Source organism: Halichoerus grypus, chromosome 6 (genome assembly GCF_964656455.1).
Source record: "Halichoerus grypus chromosome 6, mHalGry1.hap1.1, whole genome shotgun sequence".
Classification (NCBI taxonomy): Eukaryota; Metazoa; Chordata; class Mammalia; order Carnivora; family Phocidae; genus Halichoerus; species Halichoerus grypus.
The window spans coordinates 122,776,789-122,799,202 of NC_135717.1; the positions used below are offsets into that span (position 1 = coordinate 122,776,789).

The 22,414-nt window shown below is 58.2% G+C and overlaps 3 protein-coding genes across 13 annotated transcripts; all 3 read left to right on the forward strand.

Annotated features, from left to right (window-relative positions):
• The first annotated feature begins 1,088 nt into the window (after window positions 1-1,088).
• DTX3 (deltex E3 ubiquitin ligase 3) lies at window positions 1,089-6,322 on the forward strand. 6 transcript variants are annotated; one of them, XM_036077957.2, is made up of 7 exons: window positions 1,089-1,346; window positions 1,921-2,073; window positions 2,690-2,754; window positions 2,947-3,023; window positions 3,380-4,115; window positions 5,056-5,273; window positions 5,623-6,322. In XM_036077957.2, the coding sequence occupies exons 4-7, from the start codon at window positions 2,995-2,997 to the stop codon at window positions 5,696-5,698; spliced, it is 1,059 nt and encodes a 352-aa protein (XP_035933850.1). In that variant the 5' UTR covers window positions 1,089-1,346; window positions 1,921-2,073; window positions 2,690-2,754; window positions 2,947-2,994; the 3' UTR covers window positions 5,699-6,322. The 6 variants fall into 6 exon arrangements, with proteins under 6 accessions (XP_035933850.1, XP_035933851.1, XP_035933849.1 ...); XM_036077958.2 differs by lacking the exon at window positions 1,921-2,073 and having other exon boundaries at window positions 1,089-1,350; XM_036077956.2 differs by lacking the exon at window positions 1,921-2,073.
• A 344-nt stretch (window positions 6,323-6,666) lies between these two features.
• Window positions 6,667-13,640, forward strand: ARHGEF25 (Rho guanine nucleotide exchange factor 25). 2 transcript variants are annotated; one of them, XM_036077963.2, is made up of 16 exons: window positions 6,667-6,813; window positions 7,098-7,212; window positions 9,503-9,717; window positions 9,854-9,949; window positions 10,024-10,100; window positions 10,289-10,355; window positions 10,547-10,650; window positions 10,833-10,902; window positions 11,019-11,108; window positions 11,190-11,282; window positions 11,470-11,520; window positions 11,725-11,802; window positions 12,005-12,205; window positions 12,350-12,530; window positions 12,765-12,976; window positions 13,283-13,640. In XM_036077963.2, the coding sequence occupies exons 1-16, from the start codon at window positions 6,715-6,717 to the stop codon at window positions 13,391-13,393; spliced, it is 1,860 nt and encodes a 619-aa protein (XP_035933856.1). In that variant the 5' UTR covers window positions 6,667-6,714; the 3' UTR covers window positions 13,394-13,640. The 2 variants fall into 2 exon arrangements, with proteins under 2 accessions (XP_035933856.1, XP_035933858.1); XM_036077965.2 differs by lacking the exons at window positions 6,667-6,813; window positions 7,098-7,212 and adding an exon at window positions 7,956-8,534.
• Window positions 13,641-15,531: 1,891 nt separating this feature from the next.
• LOC118526606 (solute carrier family 26 member 10-like) lies at window positions 15,532-22,413 on the forward strand. 5 transcript variants are annotated; one of them, XM_078076182.1, is made up of 18 exons: window positions 15,537-15,911; window positions 16,421-16,531; window positions 17,152-17,309; window positions 17,473-17,637; window positions 17,916-18,068; window positions 18,801-18,883; window positions 19,029-19,176; window positions 19,293-19,406; window positions 20,124-20,201; window positions 20,291-20,386; window positions 20,793-20,899; window positions 21,005-21,074; window positions 21,147-21,263; window positions 21,386-21,419; window positions 21,499-21,581; window positions 21,674-21,735; window positions 21,847-22,014; window positions 22,267-22,413. In XM_078076182.1, the coding sequence occupies exons 1-18, from the start codon at window positions 15,569-15,571 to the stop codon at window positions 22,373-22,375; spliced, it is 2,199 nt and encodes a 732-aa protein (XP_077932308.1). In that variant the 5' UTR covers window positions 15,537-15,568; the 3' UTR covers window positions 22,376-22,413. The 5 variants fall into 5 exon arrangements, 4 of the variants coding, with proteins under 4 accessions (XP_077932310.1, XP_077932308.1, XP_077932309.1 ...); XM_078076183.1 differs by having other exon boundaries at window positions 15,539-15,911; window positions 21,674-21,728; XM_036077966.2 differs by having other exon boundaries at window positions 15,539-15,911; window positions 21,674-21,728; window positions 21,847-21,953.
• The last annotated feature ends 1 nt before the right edge of the window (window position 22,414 follows it).

Below are 22,414 nucleotides of genomic sequence, written 5' to 3' on the forward strand. Positions count from 1 at the left end.
CTAACTAAGAATGTGGGGTTCTAGATCGATAGCTGTGAACTTAAAAGGTTGTGAGGGGTGTGCATGGGAATGGAAAACTTACTGTCCGGCTTTGTGGGAGTTCAGCTATAGGGGGGCCAGGGAGAACAGCTGATGTGGCGCTCCCTCTTCCCCCAGGGTTCTGGGCTTGATCACACACCCATTCCTGTAAAGGTGGGTGAGCCTCTCAGAGCACACTGGCAGGAGCTAAAATAAGGAACTGGGTGTTTCCCCAGGCTTCCTGGGAAATATGTCCTCTGTCTGGAGAGCGGGAAGAGTACAACGGGGTCCTGGGAAAGTGAAGAAAGGGACCAATCCTCCAGCCCAGAGGGGGGGAGTGAAAAAAGGGGTGGATAAATAGAAGTTGTTGCCAGTCCGGGAGATCCAGTACTGTTTGGCCGAGGAGGTCTTTTGGCTGGTGGAAAAACCTGGCTTGATGTGGCCCCAGGGAAGTGAATTGGACTGGGGGCGGAGATTGCTCTGATGTGGGAAGCAGAACAGAGCAGAGCTGTTTTTCCTTTGAGTTTTTAACTCTATTTGAACCATAGACTTGACACCCCCAGACCCCACCCCAAGGCATTTTTTAAAAAGATGTATTCACTTCCCGTTCTGCACTAGCCTCAGTATCCCTGTTTGTGGAAACAAAAGTCGGAGGCACTTACCAACACCCATCCGGGAACAGGTTGTGGGGGTCACAGAAGGTAACAATCTAGGAAAACGCAAGCGAGGAGGGAAGGGATTGAAATAGTTTAGTCCTGGGGTTTGTTTATTTTTTAGAACCAGTGAATTTCTTACTATGACTCTTCTTCCCATCCCAAATTATTCCTCAAAGTCCCTTCTAGCAATAGCATAAGGATCACAGAAGAATTGCCCCCTTCCCCACCTACCTAAGCCGACACTCCTCGCCCACCCATCCGCCACCAGCCTGCAGAAGCTGCCACGCAGCTGGCTGGAAAAGCAAAGGGAGAGCCCCCCCCCCCAACCCCGGGAGGGGGAAGCGAGAAGGGTGGCGTCTCTAAGAGATTTAACCTACCCTCGGTTCCACACGCCACCCCCTCCCTCCAAAGACTGGGACGGCTCCTCCATTTTTGTTTTGGGGCGGAAGGGCAGGGGCTCGTGGATGGAAGGGGGTCAAAGGAAACGGTGATTATCACCTGTACGGGGGAAGCGGGTGCCGTCCTCCCTCCTACCCTTTCTCTCAGTCTGCACCCCCTCTGCAAACTCCCCCCCACCTTCTCGGGGTCTCCCCCCCCTTGTTGCTAAGGCCCAGACCGTCATCCCAGCAACAGCCTCAGTCATGTGACCGGCAATGGCGGCGCTGACGGGAGGTAGGTGAGCCCGGCGCCCCCCACACCCACCGCGCGCCCCCCGGACCCCGCTCGCAACCCCCGCGCGCCCTCCCTGCCCCCCCTGCGCCCCCTCCTCCGCCTCCTTACCCGCGCGCGGCGCCGGGGGCCCCCTCCACGCCTGACCGATCCTCTTCCTATCACCCTCCAGCCTTGGCCTCCATTTGGGGGTTCTGGGAACCGCGATCGGGCCGACATGCACCCCCACCCAGTGGTGGGGCTCTGGGGGCTCCGGCGAGAGGGGGACGTGGGGATTGGTTCTGGATCTTGCAGGAGGTCATGGGGGAGGGGTGGGGCTGCCTCAGTTGGTGCCCCCAGGGACCCTCGCCCTTCCCCCGCTGCCCCTGTGTGGCCGCCGTCTGGAGGGAGGGACTGGCCCTGTGTCCGGCCTGGGTTGCCCCAGAAGAATCAGAGACCCAGCATAAGCTGTGGCCCCGCCTCCCTTTTCTGTGCCAGCAGGACTTGGAGCTAAGGACATCTAGGTCCTGGGTTCCACCTTGGATAGACAGAATGAGCTGAGGGTCTAGGATTTCAGTTTCACTTTCTGAATCTCGAGGTGCATCTGGCCTTGAGGGGACTATGATGGAGGCACAAACAGAGAGCCGCTCCCCTTTGGATCAGTCAAGGAATTGAGGTCACACTAATGGCCCCTCTTTCTATTTGAGCTACATTTGGAGGTGTTGTAGGGACAGCTCTGTAGCTGAACATGGTAAGACTCAGGGGAAACCTAAGTCTCCTCCAGCTGAGCCCCTGCTGAGCCCCACACCTCCCTAAATGCAGACTGGGTTGCTGACAGGCTTATTGCCCCAGTGCGGGGCTGGGGGTTGTTTAAAAGGTGACAGTAAGAACTTCATTATTTAGGGGCTGTTGCCACTTTGTTGGCATTCCAAACAGACTTCAGCAGAAGGGACTGGGTTAGCTCTCAAAGAAGGCTCCCTAGCGATAGGGACTGAATTATTTGGGAATACGGGGTAGGGTGAGGAGTTGGGAGAGCATAGGTAATATTCTTACCCATGTGATCTGAGGGAGGTGGCAAGAAAGACCTCCATCTGTGTGGGCTTCTCCCTTCCTGACTTCTCTTATCTGTGCCCTAGGCTTTCTTGAGAGCCTCAGAGCTGGGGAAGAAAAGAGGAAAGTTAGCATGTTGAAGTTCCATCTTTAGCAACTTGGGAGAGGCTGGGGATGCAGTTCTGCAGAAGAGAAGGAGAGGAAATGGAAGAGGAGTTTTTGTTTGGTTTCTGGGCTGCTGGTGGAGTGGGGTGAGGCGGGTATGGTAACATTTGTCATCATAACCTTTTACTCTCTACTCTCCCCCTTCCCGCTAGTCCTGGTCAGCTGAGTGTGGAAATAGAGGGATTTCTGCTGCTCTCATTGTCCATGGGCTTCCCAGGTATCTGCCTCCCAGGGGAAACTCAGCTTCGCCTTTAAATTGGTTTCCTCCATTCCGTGTGCCAAGTAATCCCATTCCCAGTAACTTACACCCAGGTTCCCAGTCTTCTGTTACATGGGCTGCCGTGTTGGCGCATGTGGGAAGGGGGGACGGGGTTTCTCACTTTCCTTCCTTTTCCTTTCCACCCACCAGGTCACACAACCTACAAGTAGGGAGCAGGGACAGTGAGAGAGAGCCTGCATGCCAATTCTAAGCTCTTCAGGATCAAAGTGAGCACAAAGTCTCCCTCCCCTTTAAAGAAGCCAGTTTTCACCCAGAGGGAGGAGGGCGAGATTGTTTCTGTGATCTGGGGAGGAGTATAAAGAGAACCAAGACTGGTGCTTAGCTCAGATGATGATAATAAAGTTAGAGAAACTTTCTTGCTCTTCAGTGGGTGCTGGGGTTTGAAAGATAAGAGGAGACAGAAAATGAACTTGGGGGAGGAGTTGGGGGTTGGACTTTGAGATAGTAGAGGTAATATAGGGTTGGAGAGGAACCTGAAGTAGGAGGCACTGATTTTGTCAAACGGGGACCCCCCACCCTGAGTCCCTTTCACCCTGGGGGCAGTGTCGTTCGTCCTGTCCAGAATGGCAGCCTGTGGAGGCACCTGCAAGAACAAAGTGACTGTCTCCAAGCCTGTGTGGGACTTCCTGAGCAAGGAGACCCCAGCCCGGCTGGCCCGGCTTCGGGAGGAGCACCGTGTGTCCATCCTCATAGATGGCGAGACTTCTGACATCTATGTCCTCCAGCTTTCCCCGCAGGGCCCTCCCCCGGCCCCTCCCAATGGGCTCTACCTGGCCCGGAAGGCTCTCAAGGGGCTGCTAAAAGAGGCTGAGAAAGAGCTGAAGAAAGCTCAGAGGCAGGGCGAGCTTATGGGCTGCCTGGCTTTGGGGGGTGGCGGGGAGCACCCTGAGCTACACCGTCCAGGGCCCCCCCCTCCCCCTCTGCGAGCAGCCCCGCTTCTGCCCCCAGGGGCTCGGGGGCTCCCTCCCCCTCCCCCTCCCCTCCCCCCTCCCCTTCCTCCCCGCCTTCGGGAGGAGGCTGAAGAACAGGAGAGCACCTGCCCCATCTGTCTGGGGGAGATCCAGAACGCCAAGACATTGGAGAAGTGCCGGCACTCATTCTGTGAGGGCTGCATCACCCGGGCCCTGCAGGTGAAAAAGGCCTGTCCCATGTGTGGCCGCTTCTATGGGCAGCTGGTGGGCAACCAGCCCCAGAATGGGCGGATGCTGGTCTCTAAGGACGCCACACTCTTACTGCCCAGCTATGAGAAGTATGGCACCATCGTCATCCAGTACGTCTTCCCGCCCGGTGTCCAGGGGGTAAGAAGACCTATGGCCTGCCATTGCCCTTTGGTTTTCCCCACTTTGGTTTTCCCCAAGCGCGTTCTCTGACCTAGGCAAACTGGGTGAAGGGGAGTGTATTTGTTAGATGTGACGTAGTCTTGCTGTCTCCCAGTATGCCTTCCCACTCAGTGCCCCGGAGCTAGGAGGTCCCCTTCAGGCCCAGCTTTTCTGTCCCACAACCCCAAGGCACACAGGAAAATCAGATATGAGAGAAAGGCATTGAATACTATTTCCTTGATGAACTTGGATGTCAACAACTATTCTTGGCAGGGGTGAATTCTGTGGAGATGGTGGCTCAGGTGCCGGCGGGCGCAGCAGGAAGGGGGCTGACCCTCCTCGCAGGGCACTGAGTGTTACTTTGTTCCCGATTGATGAGACAGTGGAAGGTTAAAACAGGAGCGGTCAGGAGCCTAGCGGTCTCTTCCTGCCTGACCAAGCAAGAGTAATTCTCAGTCCTGGTTTGCAGAGGGCGGGCGAAGCTCTGAAGAAGAGTAATGGGCAAATGGAACAGGTCAGGCAGGCAGAGAAGCTTGGGAGCGTTCTCAGGTGGAGAAGGGAAGGCTGAAAGATAGCTTATTCTCAGTCTTCACATTTCTGCTGAGTTATCTGGTGAGTAAGGACTGGCTACTTCCCATCTCGTTTGAGAATCCGCTTGTCGCTGAATTGAGACTTGAGGGATTGAGGCAGCAGAAAGAACTTCTTTAATAGTAAGGATTTTGTCCAAAAACAGGCTCCTGCTGTCCAAACCTTTCAAGGAAGTCTCTCCTTCCGTGACAGGCTCTCAGCCTGTTGCTGCCCTGTCAGCATTAGCTGGGGGTGCACAGACAGACAGCCGGCCAGGATGACCCTCTGGTGGCATGGTGGGCCTTCAGACGCCCAGCTGCTCACCGTCCTGTCTGCCTCCCCTCCCTCCCAGGCTGAACACCCAAACCCAGGAGTTCGCTATCCCGGCACCACCCGGGTGGCCTACCTCCCGGACTGCCCTGAGGGCAACAAGGTGCTGACCCTGTTCCGAAAGGCATTTGACCAGCGACTCACCTTCACTATCGGCACGTCCATGACCACAGGGAGACCGAATGTCATCACCTGGAACGACATCCACCACAAGACCAGCTGCACAGGGGGACCGCAGCTGTGCGACCCTTCTTCATTTCCTTTCCCTTGGCCCCTCCCCTTCTCTCCATTTCCAGTGAGGGAATGACATTAATCCCCTCTCCTGCTGGGAGCCTCCTAACTGGAGAGGACCACCCCCAAACTATTCAACCATCTCTTCCATGCCAGTTTCTCTACATTCAACCTGGTCCAGTATGCCCAGCTTCACCTACAAAACTAAGCAGAATTGGGCTAAGTTACCTGGGGTTTGGATATCCTTAGGGGAGGTGGGGAGGGGCTGGACTGGGGCACCCAGAATGAGGGTGAACATGAGGCTAATATGAGTAAGCTGCAACAGCTAATCCTGACCTTCATTTCTCTTTGCTCCCAGGTTTGGGTACCCAGACCCCACCTACCTGACCCGGGTGCAAGAAGAGCTGAGAGCCAAGGGTATCACGGATGACTGAAGGCCTTCCCCTTTGCCAAGCCCTTGCCTTTCTCCATAGGACCCAGCGGAAGCCTCTGTTCTCCTCTCTCCCTCTGCCCCCCACACCACACGAATAGGGCACCAGTCTGACTGGGGAAGGAGTTCAGAGAGGGAGGGCAGTCCCTTCCCCTGTCCCCCCACAGGCGAGTGCTTCAGTGCAGTGTGAACCACTCCCTTCTGGCAGAGGGATCTCCCAGGCTCTGCTCCCCTCCTCCCCTGTACATACTCCCAATCTCCCTACCCCCCTCCACTGCCCTTGGCTTTTTCTGGTATGTGCTGTGCTCCAATGACTAAGCTGAGAAAGGACCTGGGTGGGGAAGGAGGGTCTCTTGAGCCCCCTGCCCCCACAAACTGCTCCGCTGCTGAACTTCGGTGTGGGGGAGGGGGCATGGGGCTGAGCTGAGCCCCCAAGGAGCTGGCCTTGTGTGTTCTTCAGAAACAGTCCCCCTTCTACCTTAACCTTGTCCTTTCTGTCCTGTGTCTCCGTCTCTGTCAGTCTGTCTCCCGCTCTGCCCCCTATAAGGAGCCTCCTTACCCTGTTCTGGAATCGCCGCCAGACTGTAGCTTTTAATTTAATAAAAATAAAGTAAAATATGCAACTCTCTATGCCACACCCGTTCTGTTCTGTGGACCAGGGTGGGGGTGGGGTGGGGAGCGGAACCTGCTGAGGAGGGGAAGGGGGTGGTGATCGGGGAAATCCCTGTGTCTCCCCAGTCTCTGCTCCAGAGCGCCTGGGGAAAAGGCACGTATTTAGTGGGCTCCTGACGCGTCCACGTCGGAATCGGGATTAAGAGGGGTTTGTTTGTTGCTGAACTTCGGTTGTAGAGAAAGCAACAACCCTAGCCCTTTGAGAAGTTTGGCTGGGGTGGGAGTGGGGGCGGAGCCGGGCAGGGGGCGGATTCCACAGCAGCAACTCCCCGGACGCGCGCAGGCCTAGAGCCCCCCAGCTTCCGTGCCCCCTCGGCCCTGAAACTTGGAGCAGGGTAGGGGTCCAGCATGAAGCCCCCGGACCGCCCCGCCCCTGGCCGCACTGACCGGATACTGGGGGTCATGGGGGGCATGCTGCGCGCATGCGCCCTCCCCGGGCAGGAGGGGGTAAGAAAGGGGGACCACGGTGGGGTCGGGAATCTTTAGGGGGCTCCAGGAGGTCTGCACCCCACAACTCAATTTAGCCGCAAACAGGAATTCTGCAGGGCAGTTGCAGGAACCCATGAGTTCCAAAAGAGGGTCAGGGCCCTGGTCTGGGTGAACCGCTCCCTCCAACCCAGCCTAAGCGACCCTTTTACAACAATGTGGATTTGACAGGAGGACCAAGGAGAAGCAGGAGGTCAAGGCTGGGCGTGGAGGGCGGTTTCCTTACCACCAGTCTTTCTCCACAGCCCCCGAAGAGAAGCCCCCTAGGGCCAGGAGGGACCGAGACAGAGTCTGACTGTACCGAGGGGGATCAGAAAGGGGAGCGCGAACGTGAGGTCCCCGCCTGGGCTCCGCTGCTCGGTAAGAAGCTGGGGGTGGGGTGGGGCACAGTTTGCCCTCCTGCGCAAAGTGGCGAATTCAAATAATGCTGCTCTTATTAGCGTAAAGGTTTGCATCTAATCTGCATGAGACCCATTTAATTGCCAAGACCTCCACGCTTCTCGCCCTCTAGTCCGCTGTGCGTCCCCCACATCAGCCGGTCCCGAGCCCCCGCAGGCGGAGTGTCCCCGCGCCCCACCCCTGGCCCCTCGCCAGCCCGGCCTCCAGGACTTCGCCTTAATTGGTGATTAGCCTCAGCTGGAGTGCTGGGGCCTGGAGGAAAGAAGGGTCTGGCGAGAGGGCGGCACCTGGGCTGCGTTCCCCACAGAGCTCCCCATTCACGCATCCCCGAAAGGGAGGGGGCTTGTCTACCCCTGCGCGGCTAGGGACAGTCCCAGCCCCCGGGACGTCTTCACACAGGCCCAGGCCCATCCATCCGCACCCTTCTCCACCGCAGAGGCGGAGGGGCGACCTGGGCAGACCCCGCCGCCCGGCTTACCCCCGACCCCTGCGCTCCGCAGTCGGGAGCCCGAGAAGCAGGAGGGAGGGGAACCCGGGGAGGAGAGCCGAGGCTGGAGAGGAGAGGCGGAGGCGGTGGGGACGTGGAGTGGGAACGTGGTGGTGCCTGGGGGAGGGGGATTGGGGCTGGAGCCCGGCACAGGCTGAAGGGGGGAAACCGGAGGGAGAGGGCGGAGCTGGACCGCAGAGGCCCCTCCCCGCGGCGGCACCGCGGCCGGGCCTGTTCTTCGGCTCGCCGTTCGGCCGGGACCCGCGCAGCGCCAGTGACTCGGGGAGTCGGTCCCCGCCTCCTCCCTGCCCGGGCCTAGAACCACCCCAAACCCGAGAGGCCGGAGACCGAGCTGGAGCGGCTGCCGCATCCCAGCCCAGCTTCCCCCACCATCCCTCCCCGCCCCGCTGGACATCTGGACCCTCGGCCCCGCACCGACTGGGTTCCGGAAACCCTCCCCGCCCAGCTCGGCTGCCCGGCCTCGCGCCGCCGGCTCTGCAGAGCCCCCAGCCCTCCCCCAGACCAGACTTCCGCCTACCCCTGGACGCCCCCTCCCTGTTCCCTCCCTCCCCCCCTCCCCCAGCCTGGAGCGGGGTAGGAGGGAGGGGGGGTGTGCGCCCTGCGCCGTCCCCGCCCCGCCCCCCGTGATTCCCCCTGCATGGCCGGGCCGGGTGGGGGGTGCGGGGGGCCCCGGGCGCCATGCGGGGGGGGCACAAGGGGGGTCGCTGTGCCTGTCCCCACGTGATCCGAAAAGTGCTGGCAAAATGCGGCTGCTGCTTCGCCCGGGGGGGTCGTGGTGAGTGCGAGGTCGCAAGGGCCCGGCGTTGAGTGGGGGGCGGGCTGAGGGTTCAGGGCATCAGATTGACCTGGCCCTAGGGATTTAGAGGCTGGAGACTTCTACCTGTGTTTTCCAGGGAAGTGACTTAGTAGATCTCCAAGATCCCATCTGCCTCCAAATTTGTAATCAGTTCAAGTTAAGGAAATTGGGGAAGGGGCAGGAAACTCTTCTCTCTGTCCTGCAGTCAACTGGGTATGAGAAAAACCCATCCACAATCCCCCTGGGCCTAGAACTGGATCTTCCTTAAATCCTTTTGCTGAGAATCTACTTCAGATCTGAAAAGGGACAGAGGAATGGAGGAATGAGGATGAGGGTCTACCAGGGGCTTTATGACAAATCTCAGATCCTCTGTTCCTGAGCCCAGGGCAAAGATAACCCTGATGAGCTCTCCTCACTTGCCTCCCCCCACCCCGCAATTGGGTTTGTGCATGTGTTGGGGAGATGGGCTGCAGAAGTCTTTTCTTTTTATAGTGATCACTGCAATTGGTGCAGGAGGGGTCTGGGGGTGGCAGATGGGCTTTTAGCTCTCCCCCCACCACCTTCTCAGGGAATGGTCTGTGCCCATTGGGAGGGGGCGGCTTGTAGGAGAGCAGATGGCCACCCCCAGCTTCCAGTGTCTCCCCAGATGGCTGCCCCTCCATATCTATAGCATACTTAGGATATGGGGGAGCCTCCATATATAACTGGAGCTTCCAGGCCTTGGGAGCCCAGGTGTTTACTGTCCTTCCTCCCAAGGGTGCCCAGGGGAAATTTTCTATCCTAGCCAACTCAAATGAGGATGGCAAGAGAGTGGGCCCTGGGGGAGGGCTCAGCATCATGAAGAAGGGCCTCTGGGAGCTCCCTAGGGACCCTGAATCTGGAGCTGGAATAATATCTATGGCCCCTTCCCCCTCCCCCCCCCCCCCCCCCCCCCCGCTCCCCATTAGAATCCTATTCCATTGCTGGCAGTGAGGGGAGTATCTCAGCTTCAGCTGCTTCGGGTCTGGCTGCCCCCTCTGGCCCCAGCTCTGGCCTCAGCTCTGGCCCCTGTTCCCCGGGCCCCCCAGGGCCAGTCAGTGGCCTGAGAAGATGGTTGGATCATTCCAAACATTGCCTCAGTGTGGAAACTGAGGCAGACGGTGGCCAGGCTGGACCATATGAGGTGAGCAGGGAGCACCACAAAAGCATGTAGGACATCCATGAAGGACACTGGGAGAGAGGGCAGGTTGGGGGCCACTGGCCACTGGGGAGACATAGCTACTGTCCATGACCTCTGACACATGACCTCTGGCTCCCAGAACTGGATGCTGGAACCAGCTCTAGCCACAGGAGAGGAGCTGCCAGAACTCACCCTGCTGACCACATTGTTGGAGGGCCCTGGAGATAAGACACAGGTATGAAGAAATGGGTCTGCATGGCTTCCCCAAAAGCATCTGTCTACTTACTCTAGGATGTTCTTTCCTTCCAGCCACCTGAGGAGGAGACTCTGTCCCAAGCCCCTGAGAGTGAGGAGGAACAGAAGAGGAAGGCTCTGGAAAGGAGTATGTAAGTGTTCCCACACACTCCCTCCCCTCTGCCCCCCCCCCATTGTGCAACTTCCAGAAACTGTCCCTCACATTTTAGATTTAATACTTGGAATTTCCTCTGAGGTTGGCTGTGGTAGTGAAGGGGCTTCTAGTCCAGGAGGGAGGAAGTGGCTAAACCAAGGATGTGCACTCCTGCTCTCTTCCCAGGTATGTCTTGAGCGAACTGGTAGAGACAGAGAAAATGTATGTGGACGACTTGGGGCAGATTGTGGAGGTAGTCCCCTTTTCTCTTCCCAGCCGCAGCCCAGCCCTTTCCCTCTGCTCAGGGCTAATTTTAGGAGATGCCTTAGTACTCCTCTGTCCCACCTTCCCAGTACCCTCTACATGCTGGACTTCTTGGGGGAGGGGTTTTCCCCACCAGGGCTGGCCCCCCACACTCATGCTCCCGCCCCAACCTTCCTGCAGGGTTACATGGCCACCATGGCTGCTCAGGGGGTCCCGGAGAGTCTTCGAGGCCGTGACAGGATTGTGTTTGGGAACATCCAGCAAATCTATGAGTGGCATCGAGAGTGAGTGGTGGATCCCCGAGAGTGAGGGGGAAGGGCGTATGTCTCATTTTCTCTGTAACCTAGCCAGGGGCCATGGTTGCCTGAGGAACGTTTGGAGCTGCTTGATCACAACCTGGGTAGACAGCTCTCAGTTGCGTGGGGTGGGGGTATTTGACCAGCCTTTTCCCTGCCAACCCCTCCAGCTATTTCCTGCAGGAGCTACAGCGGTGTTTGAAGGATCCTGATTGGCTGGCTCAGCTATTCATCAAACACGTGAGGCTTAGGAGGGTGGCCCTGGAGGGACGGGGCTTGGGAGGGGGTCCGGGCTCCCGAGAGAGGTGTTCTCTCTCCTCACCCGTCCTGCGCTCCTTCACCTTGACCCCTGTTAGGAGCGCCGGCTGCATATGTACGTGGTGTACTGTCAGAACAAGCCCAAGTCAGAGCACGTGGTGTCAGAATTTGGGGACAGCTACTTTGAGGTCAGTGGCTGAGGGACCTTGGGGGAAAGGGGACAGAATCATCAGGCTCTCCAGGCTGCATAACCACATTCCTGTCCCCAGGAGCTCCGGCAGCAGCTAGGGCACCGCCTACAGCTCAACGACCTCCTCATCAAACCAGTGCAGAGGATCATGAAATACCAGCTGCTGCTCAAGGTCAGGAGCACCTGTTCCCTGGGGGTTCCGCTGGCTGGGATAGCCCTTTTCTCGTTCATCTCCCCAGGGTTCCTAAGGCTCCCCCCAGACTTCCTGGGCATCCTCACCTGTGTCCTCAGGGGGAGGATGTGAGAGTTTCTGAGGGTGTCCTCAAGACCTCCCTGAGCATTTCTTTTCTACATCTTAGGATTTTCTCAAATATTATAGTAGAGCTGGGATGGATACTGAAGAGCTGGAGGTGAGGACTCCCAAATCTGCTAGGACACACACCACATACCTCTTATTTTTTTGGTCTCCTGGGTTCCCCCCTCCCCCGCCCCCTGCTCCTTGGGTGGTGTTGAGCTGTCTGGTTTTTACGCGGAGGCTGGTTGAGAGTTGAAACATGGTCTGAAGAGGCTCTTTCTCGATAATGACAATGCTCCTCTCTTCACCTGCTACCCAGCACGCTGTGGAGGTCATGTGCTTTGTACCCAAGTGCTGCAATGACATGATGACCCTGGGGAGACTTCGGGGGTTTGAGGTATGGGGCTAGAACAGGAAATTGGAGGCCCAATGCTCTTTGGCCCCTGTCTGAGCACTCGGGAGGTCCTCGTGGGGAACTGTCCCTCCCCTGGGACTGACCCCATGGTTGGTTGGGAGCATCAGGGGAAGGAGGGAGGAGCAGAGAATGTCCCTTTTCTCTCCTTGCTTTTTTTCTCAAAATCACTACCCTTTGGTTCTAGGGCAAACTCACTGCTCAGGGGAAGCTCTTGGGCCAGGACACATTCTGGGTCACAGAGCCCGAGGCTGGGGGGCTGCTGTCCTCCCGGGGTCGAGAGAGACGTGTCTTCCTCTTCGAGCAAATTGTCATCTTCAGTGAGGCCCTGGGAGGAGGAGTCCGAGGAGGATCACAGGCTGGATATGTATACAAGAGCAGCATCAAGGTGGGGAGGAGGCCGCAAGGGAGGGGTCTGGCTGGGATGGGGCGAGGCCTCTGAGAGAATGTCTGGCTCTTGGATTTGTTGGAGGGGACAGGAACCAGAGAGGGCCTAAAGAATCTGGGGGCTCTCTCCTATTTGCCAATCCAGGTGAGCTGCCTGGGACTGGAGGGGAACCTCCAAGGTGACCCTTGCCGCTTTGCACTGACCTCCAGGGGGCCAGAGGGTGGGATCCAGCGCTATGTCCTGCAGACTGCAGACCCTGCAGTGAGTCAGGCCTGGATCAAGCAAGTGGCTCAGATCCTGGAAAGCCAGCGGGACTTTCTCAATGGTGAAGCTCTCACCCTTCCCTCCCTGACGTGCTCTTTCAGCCCTTTGACCTCCCGAATCCCTCACTGCCCAATCTCCAATCCCTGCCCTCTTGACCCCAGCTTCTCCCCATCTCCCCAGCAATTTACAATGGCTGACAGTTTGTGGGAGAAGGGCAAAGTGGGAAGATGATCTGGGCAGAGCCCTTAGGGAAAGAACCTGTTGTAACCCTCCTTCTGTTCCTCTCTTTGCCCAGCATTGCAGTCACCCATTGAGTATCAGAGACGAGAGAGCCAGACCAACAGCCTGGGGCGGCCAGGAGGGCTTGGGGTGGGGAGTCCTGGGAGAATTCGGCCTGGAGACCGGGCCCAGGTCAGCACACATGCACCCATCAATGGCTCTCTCCCCTCCCTGCTGCTGTTGCCCAAAGGGGAGGTGGCCAGAGCCCCCCTGCCCCTGGACACACAGGTATGAGGAAAGGAGTTCCCCTGTTATGGGGGCAGAATGGGGAGGGCCTCTCTTATTCTGGGATCCCTAAATCCTCCTCCCCCATATCATTCCCTTTTTCTACCACCTGCCTTTTGTCTGCCCCTTCCTACTTCCCTACTCTTACCTTCCCCCTTCCAGTTTAACCCTGGGAGAAGCTGACGATCTTAGATGATCTAAGATGTCTAGCAAGAGGAGGTGGCTTAGCTAGGGGCATACACTGAAAAGAAAGGGGTGAGGGTGGATTCCAGGACTTTTTTTTCTCCTCTAACTTGAGTCTTTCTTCAGGCCCTCAGTGACATCCCCCGAGCTCCTCGTGACTCTCCTCCAGCTCCACCAATTCCAAACACCCCTCCCTGCCAAGCCAGACTTGCCAAGCTGGATGAAGATGAGCTCTAAGTGGTGAAGGCCTGGGGTGGTGCTCACCCAGCCACCCCATTTTCCGAGGAACTTCAGGGCAATCCTTCTGACATCAACTTGGAATTCCTTCTTGATGTGTCTGGCGGGGGAGGGAGGGGGCAAGGCTGGGAGTGGTGTTGACTTGGAGGAGGATTCCTAGACTCAGAAGGACTTCTTTCTGCTTAAGGAACACGGGTTCCTTCAGTGCCCACCCCTACGCATGCATCACAGGTCCCCCCAAAAGGAGGATATGGGGGTGGGTGGGAGGGCTGGGGCAGGGGCCAGATAAAAATGATTGGTTTTGACTCTGATTTTTTTTTTTTTCAGTTTTCTGAGATTAAAGGTTTTGTGATATCACTAAGGCTGCTGTACTGGCAGAGGGAAGGGGAAGTGGGGTGAGACGATGGGGAGAAATCCACTGGCCTGCAGATGGTCTGGTGATAAGAGGACACACGGTGTTGCTGTCTGTGTCCCTCACCTGCAGTTGCGGCATCTCGCAGTCCAGACCTGGAACTTGGAAAACCCTAGATCCGTGATATATCCTCCCCTTTCCCAGCCTGCTTTCTCTTCCGTCTGGCCTCCATTCTAGACCCCACTGGAAAGCCCAGTGTAGTGTGACTTCCCACCATCTCCCCAGCACCCAGATTCTAAAGCACTAAATGCCCAAGTACCTTTCCTTCTGAGGCCTCCATGCTCAGCTGAGGGAGAATGGGGAGGTGGAGAGGATGCTGGGGCCTGTGGCCCTTTTTGGCTCTGGGTTCTCCTTTTTGCCATCTGCGAGGTCACAAGGCATATCCGTAGTGAGCAGGAAGGGATTCTTCTTCAAGCCACAGACCCAAGAGTGGACAGCCCGAAGGGGTCTTCACCCCTCCCAACTTCTCGGATAGCCCCTGGGACGGAGAAAGCCAAACATGCAGAGATCCATATCCAGATGCCCTGTCCTGGGTCCTTGGGCATCTGTGTGTCCACTGTGTCCATTCGTCCCCTGGGCTTGGTCACGTGTACTTGGGCTTCCTCAGCAGACAATAGGCTGCTGGGGTGGGATGGTTAGGAGGAGCTGGAGCCTCCCTGTGGGCCTGAGGTCCCTCTGGCCGACAATGGGGGGAGGGACCTCTAAGGGGGGGACAGGACGTACAGCCCAGATAAGACTTCTGGTGAACAATAGGAGGAATTGAAGAGGGGAGACCCACCCTCACTGTACCCCACCCCCAGGGCTTTGGGGTCAGGGACTGGGGACCAGAGGGTGATGGGGAGAAATGCCAAGTATTCTTGTAAATGGAAGAGGGGGTGGGGAAAATAGCAGGATTCTGGATCCCAGAACCTTTGTATCTCTTGAGGGACCACAGAGGTACATGAGGTGGGTGCATGACCCATTTGAACTTAATTTAACCACAAATGTGTTTTGGAGTGCCAACTTTGTAAATAGCACTTGAATGTAATAAATGGCACTTCAAGTTTTTTGGTTTCTAAGAAGTAAAAATCAAAATTTGCGATGAGTTCAGTATTTCCTCTGAAGCCCTGAACTGGGAATTGAGGCCCAGCTCCCAGTAGAGGTGTGGGTGGTGGTTCTCTGTCATCCCTGTCCCACACTGTAGCTGAGCCGCGTCTTGGCAGGCTGTGAGACTGCTCTGCCAACAGAGCCTCTTGCATCTCTTGGGACAAGCTGTATACCCCATGAGGATTTGGGTCTGGGGGAGAGGCATGTGTGTGTTGGGGGGCACGCTGAATCTTCTTGGGGAGAACGCAGAGGCTCTGGAAATGATGGGTCACTCTGCAGGAGCCAGCTATCTCCTCCCAAAGGGCCAATGGGGAAAGAGCCCGCAGCCAGGAGGCCAGAGTCAAAAGGCTTAGGAGTGGTAAAAAGTGGGTGTTGGGTGTTGAGAGTGCGCTATATCTCTTGTCCCTACACCTTTCCACACACCCTCCCCCTTCCCCCGCCCTCGCCCCGCCCCAGCAGGCTCCAGAGCGTGCGGTCCCGCCAAGGATGTCTCAGGAAACACCTAACCTAGAGACGCCCTCTCCCCAAGCCTTTGCCGTCTCCGGGCCCTTGAAGGTCCCCCATGAGAGGGCGCCCTCCGGGGCCGGATTGGGCCCTGCTTCACGGAGGCGGGACTCAGGGCTAGCGGGTGGAGGGGTATTTAAGACTAGGCGGGGTTGGAGGTGGCCAAGGGCAAAATGACTGGGCTACCGGGCGCCAGGACCTGCCCATGCCTGGGAGAGGCCTCCGACCTTAAGTTCCCCCTGGGCGCCAAGTTCAGGGAACCGCTCACCGAGGCTCGGTTCCAGCAGCTCTTCGGGGACGCAGAGCAGGAGCCGGAGCTACTCGCCGAGCCCCGCTTGTCGCGCCTGTGCAGACGGTGGAGGCGGCGGGCCCGCGCTGGCTCCGGACCGGGGGCGTGGCGCCTGCTGCTGGCGCGGCTGCCCCCGCTGCGTTGGCTGCCCCACTACCGCTGGCGGGCCTGGCTGCTCGGGGATGCCGTGGCCGGAGTGACCGTGGGCATCGTGCACGTGCCCCAGGGTGAGCGGCCCCAACACCAGCCTGTCTGGGGCCGGAGCTCTGGAGGGCGTCGGGAAGGCGCAGGGGCTGGGAACCCGGGAGCGAGAGGATGGGTGGTGTGGCTGAGGGTTCGGAGACAGGATCTGAGACCAAGTTCTGGGTAAGGACTGCCGAGCCGCATCAGATACCCTACCCCCAGCTCCCCTCATTTGCGCAATCCTTCGAGAAGTCTTGGACACGTTCCGGGTCAGGGAACTGGAGAGAGGCACAACACCTCCTTCCCCCCGCCCCCCACTCCCACCCCCCTGTCTGGGCCGACACGGATCTGTGACCTTGTCCGCCCCACGACCTCCCACCGAGGCCTGTTAACCTCTCGGTTCCCTCATGTGGCATGATTTAGCGTCTCCATGCCAACCTCTAAGACTGTGGGTAGAGAGGGGGGCGTTCTGGAGGCTGGTCACCTGCCCCCAGCCACCACCCCCCACACACAACACACATCACGAAGATCTTTCCTTCCACTTCTCCCCCAGGCATGGCTTTTGCCCTCCTGACCTCCGTGCCTCCAGTGTTCGGACTCTACACTTCTTTCTTCCCCGTCCTCATTTACACCTTGTTGGGTACTGGGAGACACCTGTCCACCGGTGAGTGACCTGGTGACTCCTCTCCTTCTCTGTGGGGTGAAAATGGACAGGGGTTTGAGGCTTCGGTTCTTGCGAGCTCCTTAGCTCTTATTCCTCTCTTCCCCTCCCCTGCTTCCCTTCCGCCTCTGCAGTTACCCTGCCAGGAACCTCGGACCTAGGCAAGGCTTGCTGGTTGGGGGGGAGGGGGTGCTGAGTGGGTGCAAAGAGAAGGGAGTGTCCTCGGACTTTACTGCCCCCATGAAATTTGGTTTACGTGAACATCTCCGGGACTTGGAAGAGGGGAGGGGGAAAGAGCTGCGCGGTCCCCCAGAGGAGCGCTTGGTCCCCTAGAGGAGCGGGCGGTCCCCCAGAGGAGCGCGCGGTCCGCGGGGCGCCTGCAGGAGGGGGCCGCGAGGCCTCTAGGGGGCAGTATTTGCCGGCGGCCGCTCCCTCCTCTCCTCCCTCGCCGCGGGTTCCCGGCTGCTGCACTAGCTCTCGGCCTCACTGCCTTCACCTGAGCAGCGGCCGTCTGGGAGAGCGGGGTCTGACGACCGCAGCCCGGCAGAGGGCGCCGAGCCTGGGCGGTCACCGCGCCCCAGGCGGCACAGCTGGTGATCTCCGCGTTTGTCCCCCGGCCCTAGGAACTTTCGCGGTACTCAGCCTCATGACGGGCTCGGCCGTGGAGCGGCTGGTGCCTGAACCCCTCGGGGGTAACCTGAGTGGAATCGAGAGGGAACAGTTGGACGCTCAGCGGGTTGGGGCGGCTGCAGCCTTGGCCTTCGGAAGCGGGGCGCTGATGGTGAGGGAGGATCCTGGGAGATCCACGTGGGTGCCCCTGGGGAATTGGGCCAAGAGCGAGGGAGGGACAAGTGTCCCGCGTGGGTGTAGGCGGGAGGGGTGCGCTCCGGCGGGTCCGCTCCCGCTCCCGCTCCCGCAGTGACTGCGCATCTCCTCCCCCGCAGCTGGGCATGTTCGCGCTGCAGCTCGGCGTCCTGTCCACCTTTCTGTCGGAGCCCGTGGTCAAAGCGCTGACCAGCGGGGCCGCGCTGCACGTGCTCGTGTCCCAACTGCCGAGCCTTTTAGGGTTGCCCCTCCCGCGCCAGATTGGCTGCTTCGCTCTCTTCAAGGTGGGGGTGGAGAAGAGCGGAGAAGCGGCTTCTAGCGGTCCTGGGAAGAGGGAAACCCGGAAAGGAAGGAAGGAAGGAAGGAGGGAAGGAAGGACGGCGAGTGGAGGGCTAGAGGGTGACGGGGGCGGAGGGAAGGTTAGAGCCACCTGGCTGAATGAGGGTCGCTGCGGAGGTGGAAGCCCTGATGGGAGCCGGGAGGCCTTGCCTCGGCCGGGTGGGTCCGCGCCGGGGGCAGTCGAGCCTGGCACCGGGCCGTCGCTCACCGCCCCTGCCCGCAGACACTGGCCGCCGTGCTGACCGCGCTGCCCAGGAGCAGTCCGGCCGAACTGACCATCTCGGCACTCAGCCTGGCGCTGCTCGTGCCGGTCAAGGAATTGAACGTGAGATTCCGAGACAAGCTACCCACCCCGATCCCAGGGGAGATCGTCATGGTGAGGATGGCTCCGGGGTCCGGGGGCCCCCTGCACCGCACAGACCCTGCCCATCCCGTAGGAGCTGCCCGCTGCCGCCCCCTGGTGGAATGCAGCGAGCTTACAGATGAGAAGTCCTGCGCATCCGTGTCCCTTTCCAGGCCTCTTCCCAGAACATTTTGACCCTCCGGAATTCCCCACCCACACGGTCCCATTTCTCGCACGAAGCCTCTTCGGGACCTCTTAGAATACCTTCTTCCTGCTTACAGCGCTCCCTTGCGGTGTCGCCCGCCACAGCACACTCCACTCACATCTCTCCCCTAACCCGGCCCTTCACTGTTCACGGTTTCTCTCCCTTCCCACGCCCACTACATTTCTCTCTCTCCCCAACTGAGTAAGTGTTCCGCGTCTCCAACCACACGCCATCTATGCCTAGATATAGCCCAGCTCTCCTACTTAGAATGGCTCGGTATACTTCCTGATATCCACGATCCCTCCTGGGAGCCCCTATTCCTTCCTCCGGTCCATCTCTTTCCATAACCTTGGGTAGGCCTCATTCCTCTTTCCCATCCCCACCGCCCTCCACTCTAAACGGGCTGTCAGGCACCCATCCCAAACACATCCCAGCGCCCCCAGGGGCTGAGCCTCTGCAAACCCCTAACAGCTGCCTTAGCATCCTCCCTCCTGTGAAGCTTTTTCTAGCCTCAGCCAGGAAGCCCATCTCCTGCCATGCCATGATTTGCTCTTTCCCAGGTGCTTCTGGCCTCTGTGCTCTGCTTCACCTCTTCCCTGGACACAAGATACAACGTCCAGATAGTGGGGCTGCTGCCTGGAGGGTAAGGGAATCAAGACACCAGACTGCTCTTCTCCCACTTCTCCCACCCAACAGTTCCTCTTGATGCGCCCCACCCTGTTTCCTCTGTCTTCCCCATATCCTTCTTAGACCCAACCCATCCTCACCCTGGATCCCTCTCTCTCCAGATTCCCCCAACTCCACCTCCCCAACCTGGCTGTGCTGCCCAGGCTTCTGGCCGACTCGCTGCCGGTGGCACTGGTCACTTTTGCTGTGTCCGCCTCCCTGGCCTCCATCTATGCAGAGAAGTATAGCTACACGATTGACTCCAACCAGGTGTGACTCTGCCTGAGGACCCCAATACATTGAGGAGACACCCCCCTAATCTGATGTTCCTCCTTCCCCCCATGCCCTTGTCTCTCTCCTCTTCTTCTCTCACTGCGTCCCTCCAGGAGCTCTTGGCCCATGGTGTCTCCAACCTCATCTCCTCCCTCTTCTCCTGCTTTCCCAACTCTGCCACATTGGCCACCACCAGCCTACTCGTGGATGCTGGTGGGAACACACAGGTAAGAGCATGTCCTTGGGTGAAGAGATAGGGGGGTGCGTATCATCCAGGTTGGGGTGGTGGTGGAGAAACAGGTGGAGGATTGGTAGATACCCAGAGGGCAGCCGTATAGAGGAGGATAGGAGTCTGTGAGGCAGAGTGAGGGGGTGGGAGTTTCTGATAGGAGAGATAGAAGATAACAAAGCTCCTTTAAGACCTTTGTGGACTCTCAGCACTGAAAAAGTTTACGGTGCCCCACATGTAGCTCAAAATAAAAACAAAACTGGACTGTAAAATAAATTTGAGAGACAAACTTCTGATTCCTCCCCCCTCAACGGGGACATTTTCTTTTGAAAAGAAATATCACACATGAAAATCTCCCCCTAATATTTCTGGTTTCCTACTCTGCCGGTCCCCTAAGAATGTGGTGAGCCTGCTTTTAGGGTAATCCAACAGTGGCTTTTAAGATGGACACGGGCTACAAAAATAAGGAAGTTGAACTACATCTAGGTAAGAGACTGCAGAATGAGAGGCATTTCATTGGGAGAGGGCAAAGGTAGGTGTGAGAGGCAGAATAGCAAGAAGGGAGTGGGAGACTGAGGAATATCTTCATGGAAGGGGATTTGGGAGGAGGGAGACTTCCAAGGAAGGTGAGGCAGAGTGGGCAGGGCGGCCAGCTGTCACACAGGGGTGGATGAGGTCCCCTTGCTTCTCTGCTTCCATCCCTCCTTCTTTCTAGCTGGCAGGCCTCTTCTCCTGCATAGTCGTCCTCTCGGTGCTGCTGTGGCTGGGGCCCTTCTTCTATTATCTGCCCAAGGTAAGGAACAGAGGAGGTATGGGGGTGGCTGGGAGGGCGGGCTATATTCCAGCACATTGGGGCGGTCAGCTTGCCTCCTCTGCCCCAAGGCTGTCCTGGCTTGCATCAACATCTCCAGCATGCGCCAGATGTTCTTCCAGATGCGGGAACTTCCACAACTATGGCGCATCAGCCGCATGGACTTTGTGAGAAGTGGCAGGATTACCCCAGATTGCCCCCTCCCATTTCCCAGCATCCCCAGCTTCTGCCCTGGATTGCAGCTAATTGTCCTGGTCCTAAGTTCTGTAGTCCCCCCACTCTGCCCCCCTCAACATGCATACCTTCTAATCCCATTACTCAGACACAAGGTAGAGGGTGGGGTTTGAACCCCTTCAGGCCTGAATATTTGTACCTCCCCAGCTGGTGCAAGGTCTGGGGTCATTACATTTGGTGTATACCCCCTGTTGGGTCAGTCCTGTCCCCTCCTCCTGTCATTCTTTCTACCTTCTCCTGGGCCATCCCTCCCTATCGTTTGCCTTGGCCGGCACCGCCCCTGGACCTCTTTCCCTAGCAGTGGTGGCCTGGCATTTCACTCCCGCCCCTGTCCTGCAGGCCGTATGGATGGTCACATGGGTGGCCGTAGTGATCCTGAGTGTGGACCTGGGCCTGGCCATTGGTGTGGTCTTCTCCATGATGACTGTGGTCTGCCGCACCCAGAGGTGGGAGGAGAGATGAGTTGGGAAGAGCGGTGGGGAGAGAACAGGTGCCTGGGGTGACTCTCCAGCCAGGTCAGGCTGGGAATCTGACCCCAGCTTCCTGCCCAGGGTGCAGTGCCTGGCACTTGGACTTGCCGAGGGGACGGAGCTCTACAGACCACTCAGAGAGAGCCACAAGGTGGGTGGGCTACAGACAAAGAGGGAAGGGAAGACTAGACCCAGGTGTTTTTCTGACCCTCTGCCCTCTTAGCTCCTCAAGGTCCCGGGGCTCTGCATCCTGAGCTATCCATCACCGCTCTACTTTGGGACCCGTGGGCAGTTTCGCCGCAGCCTGGAGTGGCACCTGGGGCTTGGAGAAGGAGGCAAGGTGAGAGACCTGGTCAGAGGGGAGTGTGGCTTCTCTGGGCGAGGGAGGCGGGTGCGTCTTCTGAAGGGGCACACGTTCATGCTTGTGTCTTGGAGATGGTAACTGCCCTTCTCTACTCACAGGGGGCTCCAAAGACAGATAGCCCACCTGATGCAGGTGAGACGGGGTGACAAGGAGGGAGACTTGGGCGCGACCCGCGGGGGCGTCCGGCTACCCCTGTCTTCTCCCATCCTAGTTGCTGAGCCCGTCAGAGTGGTGGTCCTAGACTGCAGTGGTATGGCCTTTGCAGATGCTGCTGGAGCCAGAGAAGTGCTACAGGTGAGGGGCGGGGTAGGTGGAGGAGAAAGTCCCCTTAGGATCCCATGCATACCCTCTGACGTAGGATTTGATGCCCTGCCCCATCTCCACAGCTGGCCAGCCGATGCCGAGACGCTGGGATCCATCTTCTCCTGGCTCAGTGTAATGGTGAGAGGTGTGGAGGCTGGAGGGACCTGGAGCCTGGGGAATGACCGGACGCTTGGGGGAGGGAAAAGGACACGGTGTGGATTTAAGAGCTAAGAACCTGACCCGCCTCTCTACACAGCCTCAGTGCTGGGGACACTGACCCAGGCAGGACTCCTGGACAGAGTGACCCCAGAACAGCTGTTTGTCAGTGTCCAGGATGCAGCTGCTCATGCCCTGGAGAGACTGGTGAGGGGGCAATAGCAACAGGAGTGAAATCCAGGAGGTGCTGGGCCATAGCAGGTCACATGTGAGTCAGTGGCTGAGGACCTAGGCCGAGGGTTTTGGGCAGGGGACTGAGAAGGAACCTAGAGGAGGGAAGGGGGATGAAATGATGAGTCAATTTAAGGCGAAGCCAGGGAGACGGGGCCCAGCTCTGCATGAAGAACTGAGGAGCTAAGATTTCAAAGTGGGGTGGTGTGCCCCTCAGAGGACTGCCAAATGCTGAGTGAGGGAGGACGGTACCTAAGCTGTCCCTGACACGTTCCCCTCTCTTTTCCAGGAGCCTACTGGTCCAAAGACTTGCACAGTGTGGGTCTGACCCAGTCATCTGGAGTGTGGAGGGCCCCAGCAATATGTGTGTGTGGAGTCCCCTTACTTCATGTAACTAATAAAATAAAGCTGAGAGCCTCTGGGGTTCATGAAGTGAG

Excerpts from the sequence above, each read along its gene's own strand:
- DTX3 (XM_036077958.2), top strand. The coding sequence starts at position 2,995 with ATGCCAATTCTAAGCTCTTCAGGATCAAA. Across the intron at positions 4,116-5,055 it reads TCCCGCCCGGTGTCCAGGGG|GCTGAACACCCAAACCCAGG; the intron begins GTAAGAAGACCT and ends CCTCCCTCCCAG. Across the intron at positions 5,274-5,622 it reads TGCACAGGGGGACCGCAGCT|GTTTGGGTACCCAGACCCCA; the intron begins GTGCGACCCTTC and ends CTTTGCTCCCAG.
- ARHGEF25 (XM_036077963.2), top strand. The coding sequence starts at position 6,715 with ATGAAGCCCCCGGACCGCCCCGCCCCTGGCCGCACTGACCGGATACTG. Across the intron at positions 10,903-11,018 it reads CTCAGCTATTCATCAAACAC|GAGCGCCGGCTGCATATGTA; the intron begins GTGAGGCTTAGG and ends GACCCCTGTTAG. Across the intron at positions 11,521-11,724 it reads TGGATACTGAAGAGCTGGAG|CACGCTGTGGAGGTCATGTG; the intron begins GTGAGGACTCCC and ends CCTGCTACCCAG.
- LOC118526606 (XM_078076182.1), top strand. The coding sequence starts at position 15,569 with ATGACTGGGCTACCGGGCGCCAGGACCTGCCCATGCCTGGGAGAGGCC. Across the intron at positions 17,310-17,472 it reads TCGGAAGCGGGGCGCTGATG|CTGGGCATGTTCGCGCTGCA; the intron begins GTGAGGGAGGAT and ends CCTCCCCCGCAG. Across the intron at positions 21,736-21,846 it reads GCTCAGTGTAATGGTGAGAG|CCTCAGTGCTGGGGACACTG; the intron begins GTGTGGAGGCTG and ends CTCTCTACACAG.